The sequence below is a fragment of the Myotis daubentonii genome, chromosome 1 (genome assembly GCF_963259705.1).
Source record: "Myotis daubentonii chromosome 1, mMyoDau2.1, whole genome shotgun sequence".
NCBI classification, from domain to species: domain Eukaryota; kingdom Metazoa; phylum Chordata; class Mammalia; order Chiroptera; family Vespertilionidae; genus Myotis; species Myotis daubentonii.
This window is the reverse complement of record NC_081840.1, coordinates 189,735,370-189,758,796: the sequence shown is the minus strand read 5'-3', so window position 1 is coordinate 189,758,796 and position 23,427 is coordinate 189,735,370. Positions and strand designations below refer to the sequence as shown.

At 38.1% G+C, this 23,427-nt stretch overlaps 1 protein-coding gene across 1 annotated transcript in view; it reads right to left on the bottom strand.

Annotated features, from left to right (window-relative positions):
• LOC132218344 (sulfotransferase 1 family member D1) overlaps positions 1-23,427 on the bottom strand; it is a 36,369-nt gene extending 12,942 nt beyond the window's left edge. Inside the window, exons 1-4 of the mRNA XM_059669480.1 lie at positions 23,270-23,427; positions 6,470-6,627; positions 1,361-1,486; positions 125-222 (exon numbers count right to left, since the gene is read on the bottom strand). Of these exons, the coding sequence (XP_059525463.1) occupies positions 125-222; positions 1,361-1,486; positions 6,470-6,617 (372 nt within the window). The 5' untranslated portion in view covers positions 6,618-6,627; positions 23,270-23,427. The remainder of the gene's footprint in view (positions 1-124; positions 223-1,360; positions 1,487-6,469; positions 6,628-23,269) is intronic.

Sequence of the window (23,427 nt, the reverse complement as noted above, 5' to 3'; positions counted from 1 at the left end):
ATGGACCACATTATTACTTTTTTACAATCATTTACCCAGGGGTTGAAAACTCATCTTAATTACTACATAATTAGTAAAAGAAATTACAACACAAATAAGAATCTTTTTATTTAAATTTTGTTACCTTGCAGTTATTCTTCCAAAATGAAGAAGGAAGAAGTTGAACAGGCAAGTGTGTTTTCACTAATCGAGGAGACTGCATTTTTTTCAAATCCTCAATGCCTATAAGCATAAAAGTTAAATTACATTATAAATGTGGAATCATAAAGGTCAATTACAATATAATCTAAGACTTTGTAAACTTTAACCCCATTATATGGCTTGAAATGATTATATGGCTAAATGACCTCATATAAATCTAAAATCTACATGAGATTAAAAAATGATTAATTTTGGTTAGTTAGGCTGTTTTATTGCCTATGAATTATAGAGTTTGTTATCTTCGTATTATATATAAAATCTTCATATATAATATCTGATGAGACAGAAACAGCAGTAGGTCAAGATGTCTAAATTTTTCCTTCATTTATCTTCTTCTTTGCCTCATTTACAATGTGAGGAAATGGAACTAGAGAGTTTCAAAATCCCCTTTCTTCTTTATTTTTTGGCATTTTAATATATATTTTTAAATTTATTTTTTAATTACAGTTGACATACAATATAATATTCATTTAGGTGTACAACATAGTGATTAGACATTATAATATCTTTTGAAGTGATCACCCTGGCTTAAGTCTAGTACACTTTATATCCCCATGACTATTTTTATAACTGGCAATTTGTTCTTCATCCCTTTCCAGCTTTCTTGAGATCAAATTAAGCTATGAGGTTCATGACTAATTTAAAAAAATTTAAGAATGTATGACTTTATGACAATGTAATATTGTAAGATTTTTTTTCAAGCGCTAAGAAAAAGGTGGGTCGACTCAATACTACACGTGAATAGTTTGCGGCCTAATCTGCATAGGCTTGAGCAACAATTCATAGAACAAGAGACCTAAATTCAACATTTTTTTTCTTGGGTCTGTAAAGATCAGCTAACTAGCAGTAGATATGATTCTATATTGAATTAAACACTGAATATTTTGTGTGTAATGATTACAAAATATTCAAATGTTAAAGACTTCCACCGGTCCTACTAACAAAAAAATATATATACTCATCAACATTTCTTCTTATTCAGATATTATCTTTGGGTGGAAGTGGAGTATAATATGATTATTAGAATAAGTAAATACTCTTTTATTATAGACACTTATGATTCATATCTGTATCATTTCTCATCATCACTCCTCTAGACACCACTAAAAGATAGAGGAATTTACTCCTATGGTGAAAAAGAACATTAAGAGAAAAATACCATTTTCGATTCCAGGAACTATAAGTTCCATGAATGGCACTCGGTTGTATATTGCATCCCGTTTACATTTCTCTGCATCTCCATTGTTATAGATCAAATCCACTATTTCACTGACCCAGGTTGTTCCTAGAAAAAAAAAGAAAGAGAAGGAACTAAACTTTTCTGTCAAAAAGAGTATGAGACGGTCACAAGACATTATGTAACATCAAAAACAAAACCGTGCTCTTTGAATTCATGCCTTTTTTCTCTTCTCTCTTTTTCTAGTAGACATCCTTATTTATCTTGAACATATGCTGTATGCATGTATTGTGCATGTGTGTCAAATCTGATTAAAATGCTCATAAAAGTAAAGCCTGAAAAGGAAGTAAAATATGGGGTATAAAAGAGACATGGTGGGCCCTGACTGGGTAGTTCAGTTGGTTAGAGCATCCTGCCATACATCAAGGTTGCCGGTTCCAATCTCTGGTCAGGCCACATACTAGAATCAGCCAATGAATGCATCAATAAGTGAAATAACAAATCTATGTTTCTCTCTCTCTCTCTCTCTCTCTCTCTCTCTCTCTCTCTCTCTCTCTCTTATTTCTCTCAAATTAATCAATAAAAAAATAAAAACTAACAAACAAAATATTAGAAAAGAGATGTTGTGGAAGCAATGATAGCTCATTTTCCTGTGTGGGATAGATGGGGGAACCAGCCAATTTTAATGACTCTGAACTCCAATTTGTACATTTTTATTAATATCAAAAAGACTATTATTCTTTGGGACTGAAGGGCACTTTGGGTAAAACTGAATTTTTGTGTGTGTAATGATCACCAAATATTCAAATGTTAAAGACTTCCACTGGTCCTATTAACAATATATATATATATATATATATATATATATATATATATATATATATATATTCATCTATATCTATATCTAGATAGATAGATATAGATATAGATATAGATATAGATATAGATATAGATATAGATATAGATATAGATATAGATATAGATATAGATATAGATATAGATAGATAGATAGATATAGATATAGATATAGATATAGATATATTCATCAAAATTTCTTCTTATTCACATATTATCTTTGGGTGGAAGTGGAGTATAATATGATTATTAGAATAAGTAAATACTCTTTCATTATAGACACTTATGATTCATTTTGGTGAAGAGAAAAACAGGGGTGAAGGAAAACAAAGAGAACTTTGTCATTTTATCTGTGGTGACCGGTGTGACACTACCAAGTCAAAGACAATATATTCTGTTTGAACACAGTGGATCAAGTTACTCTGTTGTTTATGAAATTGTGTCTCACCAGATTCTGAGAAATTGCTATAATGTACATGAGCATATGCTCCATTTAATTGTCTATGTCACTCGATGATCTGGTTATCAAGATACTGTTTAAAAAGTGATTACAATTCATAAGAGAAAAGTATCTTCTTAATTGTTCCCTGCTCTTTCCCCTTTATGAAACATGAAATGATAGTCTCTAAACTGAATAATCATAGAGGGTGGGAACTAAAAAATTAAATAATTAATCCTTGCAAACAGCATAGTTTTTGAAGAATGATCTGCATATGGAGGCACCTTTGAATTGGTTCCAGATATTAGAGTACTTTAGGCCTCATTTTTATTTAGTCCTTTTTGTGGACAACTCTTACTCCTTCATGTCCCTAAATCACGAGTACAAGACTCATCTCTATCCTTCTAACTCAGACAATTATAGTACTAAGAAAAAGGTGGGTCAACTCAATACTATACTTGAATAGTTTTTTTGCCTAATATGCATAGGCTTAAGCAATAATTCATAGAACAAAAGAGACCTAAATTCAACGTATTTCATTTCCTATGTTGAAATGGGTGGTTCAAATTGTGGCCAATGAAATCTGATAGAAAGAAATTCCATTTTATATATTCTTTCAGTTGAAAATGTTTATTTTCTAGGAGTTTTGAAAAAAAGATATGGTTTAGTTAGCTTTCCCTGCTTGGTATGGTCCAGTGGGACCATCCTTCTGTACACCAAAAAGAGACAGGTTCAGTTCCCCATCACGACACATATCTAGGTTTCATGTTCTATTGGGAGGCAACAAATTGATGTTTTTCACCCACATGGATGTTTCTCTTTCTCTATCTCTCTCCCTTCCTCTCTCTAAAATAAAATAAAATTTTAAAAATTATTTAACTTGAATATTTAAAAAAATTTATCTTTATTGTTGAAAGTATTACAGATGTCCCCCTTTTTCCTCCCCATTGACCCCCTCCAATCCACTCCTGCCCCCTCCCCAGGCGCTTCCTGTCTGTCTACGCATATATACATATAAGTTAATTGGTTAATCTCTTCCTGCCCCCTCTCTCTGAAATACATCAGTCTGTTGCATGCTTCAATGTCTCTGGATCATTTTGTTCATCAGTTCATTTTGTTCATTAGATTCCACATATAAGTGAGATATTTATCTTTCTCTGACTGGTTTATTTTGCATAGCATAATATTCTCCAGGTCCCTCCATACTGTCTCAAAGGGTAAGAGATCCTTAACTTGGAACGAAAGAAAAGAAAATGACCAAAAAGAGTACATGATTAATTTATGTGTAGCCACCTAGCCATCTAATATTTAGTACATTAGAAAAAATTCAGCATCAAAGAGCACCTTTGTAGATGAACTATTTGTGTAATAGTACCTTCCAAGGACTTTCTTAATAGTTTCTTATTAATCTACACTAATAAAAGACAAACATGCAAATTGGCAGTACCTTTGCTATGCCTTAAGCCACATCTACCAGCCAATCAGAGCAACTATATGCAAAATAACCCAACCAAGATGGTAGCTGGCAGCCATGGAGCTGGAGCAAGCAGGAGGCTTAGTTGCCCCAATGATGGAGGAAGCCAAGCTTCCCAGCTGCCGTGGCCGGCTTTGAGCTCCACTCAAAGCAACAAAGTTTCAATTATAGAAAGGAAATAAACCCCAGATACCTGCTTTCAGCCGACCATGGCCACGGAGCTGGAGCGAGCAAGAGTGGGTTGCCTCTGGCAATGGAGGAAGCCAAGCTTCCCTCCCACCCACTCTGGTTGGCTCTGAGCTCCTCTCAAGGTTACAAAGTTTCAATTATAGAAGGAAAATAAATCCCAGAATAAAAAAGAAAAAAGAAAAAAAGGAGAGGCTGGGAGCTTCTGTCGCCGGGAGGGCTTAGCCAGACTGAAAATGGCCTTCAGCCCCTCACCCAGGCTGGCCAGGCACCCCAGTGGGAACCTCCACCCTGACGGGGGTGTGACCAGCCTGCAAACACCCATCAGCCCCTCATCCAGGCTGGCCAGGCACCCCAGAGGGACCCCCACCCTGATCCAGGACAACCTTCAGGGCAAACCAGCTGGCTCCCACCCATGCACCAGGCCTCTATCCTATATAATAAAAGGGTAATATGCAAACTGACCCTAACAGGAGAACGACTGGGAATGACTGGTCACTATGACACACACTGACCACCAGGGGGCAGATGCTCAATGCAGGAGCTGCCCCCTGGTGGTCAGTGTGCTCCCACAGTGGGAGCTCTGCTCAGCCACAAGCCAGGCTGCCAGCTGCCAGCACAGCGGTGGTGGTGGGAGCCTTTCCCACCTCCTCAGCAGCGCTAAGGATGTCCAACTGCAGCTTAGGCCTGCTCCCTGCTGGCAAGTGGACATCCCCCAAGGGCTCCCGGGCTGCCAGAGGGATGTCTGACTGCCAGCTTGGGCCCAATCTCCCAGAGAGCAGGCCTAAGCCAGCAGGTGGACATCCTCTGAGGGGTCCCAGGGTGCAAGAGGGCATAGGACAGGCTGAGGGACACCCACTCAGTGCACAAATTTTTGTGCACTGGGCCTCTAGTAAATATATAAAAATGGCAAAACAAAAACTCATATTATTTCTCAGTTTCTTTCCTTAAGTCTTATAGTTTTTAGTGTGTAGGGCTTACATTTTCTTTTTTGAGACTGTTTACTAAAGAGAGCAGTTGTTTAAATTTATAACAAAGTATTTCTAAACATATTTATAAAACATGTTGAAAACAATGAAATATTAATATTTTACAAAACATTTTAAAATATTAAAATGAACAAAATATTTAAACATTAAATTATATAGAAGTATATATATCCATATATTCATATTCTAATGTACCAAATCATTTATATGTACAGCATTAATTTTTCTTTAGATAGAGCTTCCAGTAGGAAGTGAGTTTGTCTAATTTGAAACAAAACTACACCAGCAACAAACAGCTACAATGATCCTTTAACAAGTGATCTGCTAATCATTGGGCTTACACATACAGATCAATAAGTAATCATCAAGTACAGTGCCTTTGAACAATGCAGGGGTTAGGGGTTCTGACTCTAACTTTTGACTCCCTCAAAACTTAACCACAGACATCTGTCCTTCGTATTCACAGAAAGTTTCAGGATCCCTGCAGATCCCCAAGTCCCCAGAAGCTCATGTGACTTATATAAAATGATGTAGTAGAACAATTCAGTCAGCTCTCAACATCCTTGAGTTCCCATCTGAAGATGGAAAATACTGTTACTGTAAAAATGAAGAAATTCTTACCATTTGCAACAGCATGGATGGAACTGGAGAGCATTATGCTAAGCGAAATAAGCCAGTCAGAGAAAGATAAATATCACATGATCTCAGTCATTTGTGGAATATAATGAACAACATAAACTGATGAACAAAAAAAGATCCAGAGACAGAGAAGCATTGATCACACCGTCAAACCTCAGAGGGGAGGTAGGGAAAGAGGGTCGGGTAAGGGAGAGAGATCAACCAAAGGACTTGTATGCATGCATATAAGCATAACCAATGGACACGAACATCAGGTGGGTAAGGGCATGAGCGGAGGGGTTGAGGGGTTCTGGGGGCATAAGGACACATATGTAATACCTTAATCAATAAAGAAGAAAGAAAAGAAAATACTGTTCCATCTGCAGTTGTTTGAATCTGCTGGTGCACATCCCGGGAATATGGACAGTCAGCCGTATATATATTTTTTAAATCCTTCAGTAAGTAGATCCATGCGGTTCAAATCCATGTTGTTCAAGGGTCAACTGTGCAAATAAATGAAAAGGTCTTACCAGATTTGGGATAGGTGGCGATCAAAAGGTCATCTGGCCGGCTTTCAAATGACTCCACCTGGGACCACTCCTCAGCAATGCTCCAGAAGAGAGGAACACCCTGAACATCCACTAACTCCCTTCTGTAGATATCCAGCTTGTTGTCCATGTTTGAGAGGCTATATTTTATGCAAAGAGGCACAAGTTAAAAAGCCTTTGTTTTACATAACATCAATATGATTAAAATTAATTACATGTTATTCACCAAGGTCATATTTCATTTCTCTAGGTCTAGCAGCGTCAGATCACAGTACTGTGCATTACAAATCAGCAGAAGAAAAAAGTATTGTAAAAACCAATGAGGTCTTGAACAATTTATTTTATATGTACTGGTTATATGATAATATCATCAATATTTTTAATGGGTATACAAAGACTTCTGGGATATGTAATAAAATTACTGGACTTGAGAGTTAGAAGAAAGTGTCCTTCTTAACCACATTGCTACCAATTCATTGCAGTGGGAATGTGAATAACCCCCATGACTACTCTGAATGTTCTTAACTATAAAATCAGGAGTGGCCTAACTTAGTACTTCCTTAAATTACAGGCTGAGCCACTGGATGCAAATTAGCTAAAAGTAAATTATTCTACAACAGACCACAAGAATAAAGGGGGGGGGGGCGGACTTGAGGTAAGTGTAGCGTTGGAAATACATTGCTCTGATTAAGGTTTTTAGCTTCCTGAGGTCCTCTGGCAGCTGCTGAATCTTACTTCGATAATTAAAATCAGAACCCTCTGAAACCAATAGACATAAACTAACTGTATCTTTTCCAAAGTGCAATTTCTTATCTTCTTTATTTCTCTTTTTTCAAGTCCTTACAACTCCACCCTTATCCTACCTCAACCAAATACCTTTTACTTTAAAGGTTTATGAAGTCACAGGATACCAAATCAATATACAAATACCTGTTGCATACATATAAGTTAATTAAAAAACATCACAAAGAGAAATTAATAAAATAATCCCATTTGCAATTACATAAAAAATATCTAGGAATAAAATTTAGCCAAAGAAATAAAGACCTATACACTGAAAGCTATAAGACATTAAGGAAAGAAACTGAAGACACAAATAAATCAAAAATATTTTGTACTCATGGATTGGAAGAATTAATATTGTTAAAATGTCCATACCATCCAAGGTAATCTATAGATTCAATGTAATCCCTGTCAAAATTTCAAAGACATCTTTCACAGAAATAGAACAAACAGTCCTAAAATATGTGTGGAACCACAGAAGACCCAAAATAGCCAAAGTAATCTTAAGAAAGAAAATCAAAGCTGGAGAGGCATCACACTCCATGATTTCAAACTATATTACAAAGTTATTGTAATAAAAATAGTAAGGTAGTGTCAAAAAAAAAGGTACAAAGATCATTAGAACAGAATAAAAAGCAAGAGTTAATTTGGAAAAGAGGAGAACTTTCCAGCCAGGAAGTAGCATGTATAAAGACCCTATGCTTTCATTCTGGGACAGAGAAATAAGGTCTATGTGCCTACAGTGCAAAAAGTGAGGATGAATTGTGAATACTTCGCTAAATTATGTGGTAAGAAACTAAAGATTTCAGGGTTATTTCTGGGTAACTAAGTGTGCCTGGGATATGCTGGGTTTCTGACTAGTCTCACAAGAATAGGAGGGTCCACTGACTGCCATTATGCATACGTCCAGCAGTAGTTCTGCCTATTATATGAGAGAATGGTGATATGCAACTGAATCTGGATGTACCTGAGTGTCATTGAGGGTAGAGTATATAATTAGATATTAGTTGCAGTTTTTTGTTATTGTTTGTTTTTTGCTTTTACTAAAAATCTTGGGATTTATAAATACCATAAATTTCAAACTTAATAATCACAAGTATAACTTATGAGCCTTGTTCAGTGAACAGTTTTTGTCCTAAAGTGCCTATGTAACTTACAATTTGGTGATACCATATTCACCTCACCACTCACATCAGCAATCTAGAGATTCTGTCTTCTCTTTAACTTTTCCAAATCCAATCATTTCACAAATCTGATTATTTCTTTTTCTTTCAAGTGTCCCTGGGAAAAGAAGCTTCTCTTCATGAACTATCTTAGTAGTTAAGACTGTTAGGTCCCTAGAATCATAAATAATATGCTAGATCTGTCATTCACTACCAATGTGACTCTGGACAATCAAAATTCTAATTCAATTTTTTAATCTTAAAATGGAGGTAATGATTTACTAACTTTGCACAGCTATTGTGATGGAGAAATAAGATGATGGATGTAACATGTATTGATAAAACATGGTGCATATTCGATAAAGCATAGCCATTATTAATATTATCGTTACAAGTATCCATGCACATTGAAAGGAAATTAATTAGAAGAAATATTTTAATATCGCTATTCACCCTTTCTCTATAATAGAAGTGTCAACCAAATTCATGATTGACAATGACAGATCAAAACACATGCATGTGATTGGCACCTGTGAGCTTTATATATATAGATAAACTTGCTTAATTAGACCTGCTTTCTGATTTAGTTAAACTTTTTCCAGCCCAGTGAAGCACCCCAACTTCTCTTTCAGGTAATTGTCAGCAATACAGCAGTAAATATCAACTCAAAGCAGATTATTATTGTAGATCATGCAGGGAGAACAAAGGGTAAAATATTTAACTGTAGCAGTGTTTGACTATATTCTGTGCAGTGAGAAAACCTGAAGTCATTTTCAAGGTCCACCATTTCTTACTTCTTTTCAGTTGGGTCAAGTTTCTAAACTTTCTAAATCTCCATTGTCTGGCTAATGAAAAGAAAATAGGATTCTACCAAGTCTCCTATCTACCTACTCCAGGACTTCTGTGAGGATCAAATTAGATGAGGCACATGAAAACCCTTCACAAACTTTTGGTTAAATTGTAAAATATTTGCACCTGACTATAAAGCAAGTCATGTTCCTGGGCTGAAGAAACTGCAAGGAGGCTAGTCGCTAGGGAGAGGAAGCTGGGTGTTGCTACATGATGTCATTACCTGGCACCCAAAGCTACTATTTCCAGGCTGGGCTGGGCTGTGGACCGCATTTTGTGCCATGGGGTCTCGGCAGCATTGGCTGCGATTTGATGGGGCGTTGCTCTGGGGTAGTGGTGCTCCAGTGTGTACCACTTGGGGGAAGCTGAGTGTTGGTTTGTCAGTGCCAGGTCCATGGTGCCATTTATTTTTAAACTAGAGGCCCGCTGCACAAAAATTTGTGCACTCGGGGGGAGGGGAGATACCTCAGCCCGGCCTGTGCCCTCTCACAGTCTGGGACCCCTCGGGAGATAACGACCTGCTGGCTTAGGCCTGCTCCTTGGTGGCAGAGGGCAGGCCCAATCCCTAGGTGCAGCCCCTGGTCGGGCTCAGAGCAGGGCTGATTGGGGAATTGGGGCGCCGCCCCTTGTCATGCACAGAGCAGGGCGGATTGGGAGGTTGCGGCGCCACCCCTGTCACGCACAGAGCAGGGCCGATCAGGGGGTTGGGGAGCTCCCCCCTGTCACACACAGAGCAGGGCCAATCAGGGGGTTGGGGAGCTCCCCCCTGTCACACACAGAGCAGGGCCAATCAGGGGGTTGGGGAGCTCCCCCCTGTCACGCACAGAGCAGGGCAGATCAGAGGGTTGGGGCGCCGCCAATGTCACACTCAGGGCAGGGCCAATGGGGAGGTTATGACTCTACCCCATCACACACAGAGCAGGGCCCGTGGGCGCCGCCCTCTAACACCCACAGAGCAGGGCTGATCAGGTGGTTGGGGCGCCGCCACTCTCATACTCAGGGCAGGGCCAATGGGGAAGTTATAGCTCTAACCCATCACACACAGAGCAGGTCCCGTGGGGGGCGGGGAGGTCGGGTCCCCGCCCCCTGTCACACACAGAGCTGCAGGGCAATCAGGGGGTTTGGGCGCTTCCCCCTGTCACGCTGATCCCAGTGCCGGGAGGCCTCGCGGCTCCGCTGATCCTGGTGCTGGGAGGCATATTACCCTTTTACTATATAGAATAGAGGCCTGGTGCATGGGTGGGGCTGGCTGGTTTTCCCTGAAGGGTGTCCTGGATCAGGGTGGGGGTCCCCACTGGGGTGCCTGGCCAGTCTGGCTGAGGGGATGATGGCTGTTTGCAGCTGGTCACACACCTTTCAGGGTGGGGGTCCCCACTGGGGTGCCTGGCCAGTCTGGGTGAGGGGCTGAGGGCTGTTTTCAGGCTGGGACTGAAGCTCCCAACCGCTCCGTTTTTTCTTTTTCTTTTTTATTCTGGGCCAGCTTTAGCTCTGAGGCCTGGGCTGCTGAAAAGAGGTTTCTGTCCTTTGTTTACCGTCTGTGTTTGATACAATGTTGCGGTCCAGCTGGCTGAACCTCTGCTGAGTAAAGCAGGTTTCTGGGGTATTTTTAGCTTCTTTATTCACAACATAGTTGCTGAGAGTTGCAGCTGAGAGGCCAGCAAGTCAGGCGGGGAACGTTGGAGTTCTTCATCACTGAAGCAAGCAAGCCTCCCTGTTCGCATCAGCTGCCTGGCTGCCGGCCGCCATCTTGGCTGCCAGTTAATTTGCATATCTCGGCCCTACTCTGTGAGTGACAGGGGGATTAGCCAATGGGAAGGGTAGCGGAGTGACACTAATTACCATGTTTCTCTTTTATTAGTGTAGACTAGAGGCCTGGTGCACGAATTCATACACAGGTGGGATCCCTTGGCCTGACCGGTGATCAGGGCCAATCAGGGCTGTGGGAGGTTGGCTGGCCATGGGAGGTTGGCTGTGGGAGTGCACTGACCACCAGGGGACAGCTCCTGAGTTGAACGTTGACCAGTTGTTAAGTTGTTCGGTCACTTAGGCTTTTATATATATAGATGGCCAGTGTGCGTCATGGTAGCTACTGCATTGAGCGTCTGCCCCCTGGTGGTCATAGCTACCGGTCAGATGGATGGACACTTAGTCTTTTATATATCTACCTAGATTATTATTACCCAGAAAAATCATTATTAGTATTATTACCCAGAAAAAATGCCTTAATTTGTGTCCTTATCATCATAAATACTGGCAATGGCCTTTGAATTAGTCACCTTATTTCTAAGCTCAGTTCCTCCCTTTTTTCTGCCAACTCTGTAAGATACCTCTAAAAAAGCTGAAAGGGTAAAGTGTAAAGAACTTCACCATGGTTTTTTACACTTAAACTCCTCCCTCTGTTTACCTCCCATTGCAGTTAGACTTTAGCCTCTAGCAACAGGCAATTAAAAAAAAAATGCATCCACCCCCTCACACCTAGATGTTGCAATTGCATGTTCCTGTCTTTGAGCCCATACTCTTACTTTTCTTGTTTACCTGGAAAACTCCTGTTCATTCTAAAACTCTTGTATGAATTGCACAACCTCTGTAAAGCCTTCCTGGTAACCTAAAAAAAGTAGTTATTCTCCCTTTCCATATCTTGGAGGTACTGATGTTATTTTATACATTTTTAGTGTCTTATCAGTTTACAATGTCTGTTTCTTTTATTAGAATTTAGATTCTTTTTTTCCAGGTGACTTGACTTTATCAAGGTTAATGAATGTGTATTGAAATGAAATGAAGCTTCCATAATACTCTAGCTGGAATAGTCAGGAATTGAGTTATTTTGCTATGATTATAATTTTGATTAGCAACCTAACACTTTGAGATATACTGGGAAGTATCAGTAGTCCCAATGAACAAGAAGTTTACATTCTAAATCATTTTTCAAAATACATACACGCTCTCATACACATGCACCCCCCCACACACACACACAAAATCCTGTTTTTAGTGCAATTTAAATCTATTACCCTCATTTTACCAAGAGGGGAATTAAAAATAACTTAGAGAAAGCTTTAGTAACTTACCCAGGTCACACTATCAGTAAGTGGCAGGACTGGGTTTGAACCCAGATAGTCTGACAACAGAATCACTAATAATAATTACTTTCCTATATTCCCTTCTAAATACAAACATTGAAATGATAAATTTCAACACAAGGCAACATAAGAGAAGTGCCAAATTATGGTAACATGGTCATCAGATCTGTAGCACAGGTTGGTGTGATTTGATTTTAACCATGAAGTTTGGTTAATTAGAGATACAAAAAAATATTCTAGGTAGAAAAGATAAGCAGTATTCCTTGTTGCTCAATATTGTACACATTAAGGTGCTTCATAAATACATGGAGATTTAATCTACTATACTGCATATTAAAGGGCTTTAATAAAACCTGATTCATACTAATGATTCATTTTATTAATATTTTTCATTCAATATCCATATATTTTAGATGATGATATAAAATTTTATCTGGAACCATTTCTAAAGGGACAAATTGTACATTTTAACATTGTTTTATGTTTTAAAATTGTATAATAAAATATTTCAATTTATGTAGAGTATTTGGCAATTTTTGGAATATCTGTGTTTTTTTCCATTATCTTTATTTTTAGGCCATCCCTTGAAGAGGAACAAATCAGATAAGTGTATTCAAATTTTGCATGAGTTCAATATCTTAAATTAGCATAATGATTCCTAAAACACCCCAATGCATTCATGGAAGAAATGCAGTCAAATTGAACTTACCTTTAAACTCCTGAGAGCTTTAAATGAATATCCTCAAGAATCAGAGCCAAAAATCATTAAAAGGATGAAAGGCTTAGTGGGATATAACACTATGTGAGAGAAATTGAGTTGGTAAAAGCTCAGGAAATGTTGCCGAAGCTGATCCTGTCCCTTAGGCATCTTTTGTTTACTACTTTGAAGATGTCCCTTGAAACCTAACTTCCTCTAGAGGATAACTGTGAGACCTTGGACACAATTTAATATCCTTTATGTTGTTAAAATAAATGTTAGTCCATGTTAACCTGAATGAAATTATGAATTCTTATGCCCATTGGTGAGTTAAAATAACAAAATATTATTATACCTAAAAGTATGATGTGCCTTAATTTTTAAGAAAAATTGAATATTAACCCTTTGCGGTCATTTGCCTACTCTCAGCCACCAAAGCTTTTTTACTGTTCCGGTCGTATGTCTGCTCTCAGCCTCCACAGCAAGGAACCGTACGAATCTTAACTCTATTCATTCATGTATCAGTTCATAATTTCTCTGAAAGCTCTTAAGTGTCTAAGCGACCTTGTCACGAACCAAAACAATGCCCCGACAAATCAGAGATATTGAAACTCAATATAAACAAACGCGTTCATTCCACACTCGCCATGCAAAACACCGTGGCGAGTCAGTCGCCTTTTGAGAGTGAAGAAATCGACAAGCTTCAGAGATACTTCCCAGAATTTCAAATAAAGCTTTATAAATTACATTTAACTGCAATTAGGCATTCTCGCTTGTTAAGATAATTCAAAATAATACTCCAAAATGGCAAAAAGAAAGTTACCAAAAGAAGTGTACTGCGAATCTGAAAGTAATGATGAAGAGTTTTATTTTGGCACCTTGAATACTGACTCTGACGTAGAAAGTGATAACGTTTGTAGGGATTCTACTAGTAGTGACGTAGTTCCAAAAAAGAATTAATAAATCTTGTTTATCCTTCATAATCTTGCATGTTATGTATCACTGCTTTTTCAATGGAAATTAATTCCGACCAGTACGACACCCATGTCCAAATTTAATATGACCACAAAGGGTTAAACTGATACAACATTATTCTCCTAGAAAGTGGTATTTTGATATTTAACAGATTTTTTACCTAAAGAGAATGGATTTATTAGCTTCTTTTATGTAAAACTAATATATTTTAACAATAGAAATGCTATATTTGTGGGGTTCTTTTAAGCACAGCCTTGGGAACCTGAAGAGACTTTTGGTCCAGCTCTTCCACAAACTAGCAGTCTGACCTGAGCAACTTACCTCATATATCTGAGCCATATTTTACCTATCTAAAATATGGGATGCTTAGCTAGCATGGCTCAGTGGTTGGGATTGACCAGGTTAGATTCTGGGTTAGGGCACTCGCCCAGGTTGCAGACTGGATCCCCAGTGTGCGGCATGCAGGAGGTAGTCAATCAATGATTCTCTCTCATTCATCATCAATGATTCTCTCTCATCATTTATTTTTTTTATTTTTTAAAATATATTTTATTGATTTTTTTTTTTTTTACAGAGAGGAAGGGAGAGAGATAGACAGTTAGAAACATCGATAGGAGAGAAACATCGATCAGCTGCCTCCTGCACATCTCCCACTGGGAATGTGCCCGCAACCCAGATACATGCCCTTAACCAGAATCGAACCTGGGATCTTTCAGTCCGCAGGCCGACACTCTCCACTGAGCCAAACCGGTTTCGGCATCTCTCATCATTTATATTTCTACCTCTCTCTCCCTCCCTCTCTGAAATCAATAAAAATATTTTTATTTTTTTAAAAATATATTTTATTGATTTTTTACAGAGAGGAAGGGAGATAGAGAGTTAGAAACATCGATGAGAGAGAAACATCGATCAGTCGCCTCCTGCACATCTCCTACTGGAGATGTGCCCGCAACCCAGGTACATGCCCTTGACTGGAATCAAACCCGGAACACCTCAGTCCACAGGCCGACGCTCTATCCACTGAGCCAAACCGGTTTTGGCAACAAAAATATTTTTAAAACAAACAAATAATATGGAAAATGTACAAAATGGTCACCCTGGTTTGTTTCATCTGTAACATCATACAATTTTAAGTGATATTGGTATTCTTTGATTAATAAACTATATTTTATAAGTCACAACAGAAGAAACAAGAAAAGAATGAACAGAATACTCCTTTATTGCTGAAAGATCCCTTTAGGATACTGCTTCACTTTTATAAAAACTTAAAGTAGACATTTACAGAAGCTTCTATTATGTACTTTTCACATGACCTATGGTAGTTTCTCTCTAAAATAATTGATTCAATTACTTGGCTTTTAACTGTTGCATTCTGTTTGTTCCCTGAATTCCTAGAAATGAGGCCATGTTCTTTTCCCACATACTGCATCTTACAAACAATATTAATTTACATCATAATCAAATTTAGTTGGCTAAAGCAACATGGAGTAATATTAAGGCAAAGACTATGAAGAAGGTTAATATTTATTGAGCACTTATAGGCATTATAATTTCCACTTCTACCTAAAGCTTTGATTCATATTATCATTAGAAATTATCAGAGTTTATGCAACTTGCCCAACTACAAAAATATGGTAAAATCAGGTTTCAAATTCTGTAATGTAATACACCTAATGGTGAAAGCATTTAGCTTTGTTGCTGGAAAAGACCACTGCTAGAAAAATCTAGAACTTAGCAGCAAAAATCTAGATCTTGCCAACATTTTATCAGTTAGTGTCCAATTCATAGAATCATTGTCACTGTTATTGTCATTGTTATAATCTCATAAAGAAATGATTTAATGTGTATAAAGATGCAGCATGCTGTCTGGCATGTAAAAATTGCTCAATGTAGCTTAAGTATTACTAAAAGTATAATATTATCTCCATTTATACCATCCTAACCTAAGAGTTTGTGCTCTTTTTTAATTTCAACACTGCCTCAAAGCATTCTCTTCACCTAGAGAACCATTCACTATCCTTCACTCAGTCCCACACAAAAAGAGATGAGTCTAAGTTTTTATATCTAATCTCTGCCTTTTAATCACTCTTGAGCAAGTCATTAATCCTGTAAGTGCTTGGGAACTTTAGCCTTTAAGAGGAGATAATTGCACCTATCTCCTCCATCTCGCAGAAATTCTAATGTGAAATATTCCCTGTTCTTTGATGTCCTCAGACACTTAATTTTACATAGGAAGTACTGGATGCCATGTGCTATTAGGCGGTATTTTATTGTTAGGGTCTTTTAACATAGCTATTTTTTGTGTGTGAAGAGTTAATTTGGGGTCCCAAGGGCCTAATAAAATCCAGAAAACAGCCCAGCCAGTATGGCTCAATGGTTGAGCATCAACCTATGAACCAGGAGGTCACGGTTCAATTCCCAGACAGGGCACATGCCCAGGTTGTGGGCTCAATCTCCATTAGGAGGCATGCAGGTGGCAGTCAATCAATGATTCTCTGTCATCATTGATGTTTCTTTCTCTCTTTCCCTCTCCCTTTCTCTCTCTGAAATTGAGAAAAAAATATTTTTTAAAAATCCAGAAAACAGCTTCCCAGTACCATAGCAATGGAAGACATATCAGTTCCTAAAAGTATAAGCAACTCTGCTTTATAATAGGTCTGGCTTATTTGTCCGCCTACATGGAATATATGTTAGAAATAAGACAATAAACATGTATCAACATTAAAAACATAACTGTGTATGTGTGTGTTTGTATATGTGGGTATTTTGAACTTTATTTGTTTTTAAATATAGTTTCAGGTGTACAATTCTACAATACATCATCGGTATATTGTATTGTGTGTTTACCACCCAAAGTCAAGTGTCCTTCTTAGCCATTTTTCTCCCCTTAGCTTCTTCTAGCTCCCCCAACCCCCTTTCCCTCAGGTAATCACCGTACTGTTGTCTGTGTTTAAGAGTTTTTTCTTTTTTCGCTTAATCCCTTCCATTTTTTCACCCAGTCTCCCATACCTCCTCCCCTCTAATAACTATCAGTCTGTTTTCTATATCTATGAGTCTGTTTCTATTTTGTTCATTAGATTCCTCAAATAAGTGAAATCATATGGTATTTCTATTTCTCTGGCTAGTTTATTTCACTTAGCATAATAATCTCCAGGACAATCCATGCAGTCACAAAGGTAAGATTTCCTTCCTTTTTATGGCTAAATAGTATTCCATTACTTAAATGTACCACAGCTTTTTTTATCCACTCATCTACTGATGGGCACTCTGGTTGCTTCCAAAATTTGGCTCTTGTAAATAATGTTGCTATGAACATAGGTGTGCATATATTCTTTCAAATTAGTGTTTTGGGTTATGTTAAATTTATTCCCAGAAATGGGATCTCTGGTTCATAAGGAAGTTTCATTTTTAATTTTTTTAGTAAATTCCATACTGCTTTCCAAATTGGATGGTTTTTATTTATTCTTCTTATCTGATTGCTGTGGCAAGGACTTCCAGTACAATGTCGAATCAGAGTGGATAAAGCAGATGTCCCTCTCTTATTCTTGATCTTAAAGGAAACTCTTAGTTTTTGCCCATTGAGTATGATATTGGCTGTGGGCTTGTCAATATTAATGTACTTTTAATCTTTAAAATCTTTTTAAATTTAATCTATTGAATAGATTATTATTGTGTAAGATATTCCTCTGCATGTTTCTACTAATTTATCCCAAATTTTTTAACATATCGTATATGAGATTTTATTTTTACTTTGAAAATATACTATTTGAAGCATAAAATGTTAACTGTTTTGTATTTATTATACATTATAATATTTATTACCATAGATTCACTTTTTTACCACTTAACTTTTCTTGTTTTGATTCTGTCTTAGACAATAGCATTGTTACTTTTTTTTCACCTATTTCTGTATCTGTTTCTCAACTCAAATACATATCTATGTACACATTTATAAGTGTATTTATTTATCCAGAGGTATTTAATTATAATATATATATTTAATTTAAATATATTGCCGGGGTCCAACCCCAGCAGGTCCAGGGGTTCCCAAAGGCGTAGACGGAGTCGGCGAAGAAGGAAGGACACGGAGACAGCGTTCAGTTGATCAGCAGCCTAGCCAGGATCTCTAGCCTGGATCTCCAGCCAAGTTCTGGTCTGGATCTCCAGAGAGGTTCTGCTTCGGATCTCCAGCGAGGTTCTGTAGCCATGTTCCCTCGCTAGGTTCTCCAGCCAGGTTCTGTCCAGGCTCTCCAGTCAGGTTCAGTGTCCAGGTTCCAGTCAGGTTCTCCTGCCAATCTCTGTAGTCAGGTTCAGTCCAGGATCCCTTGCCATGTTCTCCCGCTAGGCTCTGTCTCTAGGCTCCGAGGCCAGTCCCTCTCCAGGATCCTCCGGCATGCTCTCTCCAGCGAAGTTCTTCTGTCTCTAGGCTCCGTGTAGGTTCTGTCTTCTTGATTCTGTTCTAAGTTCTGAGTGTTTCTGTCTTGTTACAACTGTATTTATACCAGTTGATTCAATCCTATCAATCTCTATTACAAAGGTTAGGGCGTTTCTTATCTCCATTCCAGGGAGAAAAGATTATGTAGTTTAAGCATGATTGTTCGTAGTTAAAGGGATTAATTACCCGCCTGGCACTTAGTTGAGGGGTTTTATTCCCTCCCTAACTTCAGGGGAAAATCCCTACCTGGGGATTCAACCTTTCTCGGAGAGGTGACCTTGGTTAAAACACAGCGCCAAGAAGGTGAGCAAACATATTAAGAAAAAGTATGCCATATATGCCAGGTCCCTTGAAACAGCAAGCATGGACCGGCTCCCGGCAAATTCCCCCTTTTTTATTTTTTCAAAGCAGGCATTAAAAAGAAAAACCTGAAATGCTCTCTTGTATCCATTTTAAGAGTAGGATTGGCGCTTTCTGCTATTACCTGAGTCCTGATCTATCACCTGAGGGAGAGCTTGCCAATCCTGCACTTTCCCGGGGTGGAAAGGCTGCAGTGGGGTTAAGGATAAGGCTCCTTGGGCCTACCTTCTCCCATGCCTCTACATTTACCTTTCCGGCACCTTTCCTTCCTCAGAAAAGCATGGACGTATTTCTTGTATAAAATGTTCTGTCTGACTGGGAGTAACCTTAATTCCTCTGCTAACGAGCATATATGTTAAAAGATCAATACAGAGTCTTTTTTCTTTAGACTCAGTATGGCACATCTTCTTAATCTAAAGATCAATACAGAGTCTTCTTTCTTTGGACTCAGTATGGCACATCTTCTCAATCTAAGAATCAATACAGAGTCTTCTTTCTTTGGACTCAGTATGGCACATCTTCTCAATCTAAGTTCTGTACTATCCACCTTCTTACCCTACTTATCCTCTATAGGGGGGTCTGTAGCACCCTGGTGGAGTCCTATCCGTCCCGAGTGTGGGGTTCTCAATGGGGGGGGGGGGGCCTTACCTAAGGGAATCCTGTTCCAGGGGTTCCCAAAGGTGTGGACGGAGTCGGTGAAGACTATCCACCCTCTTCCTATGGTGGAGTCCTATCCATCCCGAGTGCGGGGCGCTTACCTAGGGGGTCCCTGTTCGGGCGCCATATGCCGGGGTCCAACCCCAGCAGGTCCAGGGGTCCCCAAAGGTGTGGACGGAGTCGGCGAAGAAGGAATGACACAAAGACTGAGTTCAGTTGATCATCATAGCCGGGTTCTCTGGTCAGGGTCTGGTCAGGATCTCTAGCGAAGTTCTGGTTAGGATCCCAGAGAGGTTCTGCTTCAGATCTCCAGCCAGGTTCAGTCACCAGGTTCTAGTCAGGTTCTCTTGCCATGTTCTATAGTCAGGTTCAGTCCAGGATCCCTTGCCATGTTCTCCCGCTAGGCTCTGTCTCTAGGCTCCGAGGCCAGTCCCTCTCCAGGATCCTCCGGCATGCTCTCTCCAGCGAAGTTCTTCTGTCTCTAGGCTTCGTGTAGGTTCTGTCTTCTTGATTCTGTTCTAAGTTCTGAGTGTTTCTGTCTTGTTACAACTGTATTTATACCAGTTGATTCAATCCTATCAATCTCTATTACAAAGGTTAGGGCGTTTCTTATCTCCATTCCAAGGAGAAAAGATTATGTAGTTTAAGCATGATTGTTCGTAGTTAAAGGGATTAATTACCCGCCTGGCACTTAGTTGAGGGGTTTTATTCCCTCCCTAACTTCAGGGGAAAATCCCTACCTGGGGAAACAACCTTTCTCAGAGACCTTGGTTAAAACACATAGTGCCAAGAAGATGAGCAAACATATTAAGAACAGTATGCCATATATGCCAGGTCCCTTGAAACAGCAAGCATGGACCGGCTCCCGGCAAATTCCCCCTTTTTTATTTTTTAAAAGCAGGCATTAAAAAGAAAAACCTGAAATGCTCTCTTATATCCATTTTAAGAGTAGGATTGGCGCTTTCCGCTATTACCTGAGTCCTGATCTATCATCCCAGGGAGAAAAGATTATGTAGTTTAAGCATGATTGTTCGTAGTTAAAGGGATTAATTACCCACCTGGCACTTAGTTGAGGGGTTTTATTCCCTCCCTAACTTCAGGGGAAAATCCCTACCTGGGGATTCAACCTTTCTCGGAGAGGTGACCTTGGTTAAAACACAGCGCCAAGAAGGTGAGCAAACATATTAAGAAAAAGTATGCCATATATGCCAGGTCCCTTGAAACAGCAAGCATGGACCGGCTCCCGGCAATATATATTTAAATATATATTTAAATTATAATATATATTAAATATATGTATATTTAATATATACTTAATTTAAATATATATTAAATATATATTTAATTATAATATATAATTTAAATATATATATGTGTGTGTATATATATATATATATATTTCAGAAAGGAAAGGAGAGGTATAGAGCGAGCGGGATAGAAACATCAATGATGAGAGAAACATCAATCATTGATTGGCTGCTTCTTGCACTCCCCACACTGGGAATTCAGCCTGCAAGCTGGGCATATACCCTGACTGGGAATTGAGCCATTACTTCCTGGTTCATAGGTTGATGCTCAACCACTGAGCCACACCAACAAGGCTCATTATTCTCTTTTAAAATAAGTTTCTTTTTTCTTTGCCCATCTTTAACTTCTATGAGTACAATACCTTTTATAGTAGTTTCTTTTGAGGATAGTAGACAAAATGAGGTGTCTTTGAGAAATAATGGAATTTATGTAAGCTAAAAGCATTGTTAATTCCTGATAAATTGAGAAGACTAGAGTTAGGGTTAATTTTAATCCCATGTTTCCAACAGCAAAGTGTTCCGTGGTGAGCTGAATCAGACCTAATGAAAATCAACTGGACAATGTTAGATCTCTTATCACCAAACCTTTTCCCTAACAATGAATTTCTCTTCTCTATGAAATATTAATATTATCTCCACTTTTATTCCTATTTAAAATCTATTTTCAGGATGTGATGAGATGAGATGGAGTGAGAAGTGTACACTGTGAAGCTTAATAAAGCTGCCCTGCAATTCTTCATAGAAATAGATAACTACTTGCTTCAACTCACTAATGTATCTTAGACAGGAACATTTTAAAATATGCCTTGTCATAAGTCCTTTGCCACCTGGCCACAGGTCCAAGCAAATACTCTGCAAACGCTACTTCCTATCGACTTTTGAAATCAATATAAAAGACTTCAATGGTCATTTGTACCAAGTTTCAGAACACAAGAAGACATTGCTCTTAGATTCAGTTAACACAGATAAAACTTTGCTAATATTCCATGGAGAACAAAGAATGGAATTGACGTTGAGAACATCCTCTAACTTCTTTGGGCCATCATGAAATACTAAATGAGACTGATGAGCCAAAAATGAACTATTTTTAATTGCATAAACACTTCTTTTAGATTATCTAGAAATTTAGATATCATATGACAGTATAAGGTTTCAACTATATATTGTCTGTATTTGAGGATGTCATGATTTTAAAGCTCCATATAGCTTTATACAAATCTATATGCCATCTATAATTATAAAAGCATAATATGCTAATTAGACCAGACATCCTTTCAGATGACCCTCCGGATGAAGCCGGAGCTGAAAGGGAAGCCTGGGTCCCATTGCTAGAAGGAAGCCAGTGCCGGCAGCTGGGGGAAGGAAAGCCTACTCTTGCACAGATTTCATGCATCAGGCCTCTAGTTTAGAATAAAAACATAATTTTGGAACATTTCAGCAGATTGGTTTATGAATTTCAAAGACTTGAATTTTTATGTATCTGAGGAAAATATTTAGATTTTTTTTAAAAAAGAATAGTAATAGTGAAGCATTTGTCCATTGAAAAAAAAGTATATTGACTGGTCACAAACATTAGCCCAAATATTGACTTACTACAACTTTAATTTAAAATATTTGCATTTAAAGTATATTGAGTCTTTTTCATTTGTTGTTAAAATGTTGAATATTTTCATTACTAAAACAAAATAATTATACTGTATGACTCTTCATTTAACAGAGCTTTCTGTACTGATGTTAGAATATTGCTTTGATAATGAACCCAAGGAAAAGACAAAGGGATGAAACAAGGGCATACTGAAATGATTATTCATAAAAGTAACAATAGGATAGTCACGATATTGCATATGAAAAAAATAAATAAAGTAGCTTAAATCTTGTTCCAGAAACCTTGAGGAAGTAATCAGTATTCAGAATGTCAAGAACACATTATCACTGTAGTAGTTCTGTGATTTAATGATAAAAAAGATGAAGTACATATCGTGGTGAAAAATATTCCATATATTTTTGAAATAGGAAATAAAGCAGTCATCGGTGGAAAATGCATTTATCTAGCAGCTGAAGGATACATTGTCTTTGGGAATCTGAAAACTATTTTTGGAAAGATTTGGTTTTCATGTCCCCATACACAGAATTTTTAAAAATGCATCCTAGCAGAGGATCATACAAGAATATTCCTTTAAGTTAAATAGAAATACTGAGAAGGCAGAAGACTAATAGCTTTTACAATTATATTTAGGTTTTTAAACTTAAAATTAGTAGAGTAAACTACCTCAGCACAGTTTTAAATATGAAAAGCAATCCTATCCACTTATGACAGGAAATCTGGGCCTAATAATTCCAAAACAATGTTTTCCCTTTATGAAGCAAAACATCCATAGTAGAATTTTCCAGATCTCATTCTTCAACTTTTCAATTGTTGAGTTTAGTTTTATACAAAATATGGGCACTTTAAAGACAGAGTTGATAAATCACTTACCCAGGTACTTGTCTCGAGGAGCTGGAAGTCCAGGTTTTCTTTCTACAGTAACTGGTTAATAAAACTTTCACTTCGTAGGTTGTTTCTGTCAAGCAAGATAATCTGTGTTATGCATTAAGAAATCAAAAGATACAGTCTGTAGAGCACTATCAAGTTAA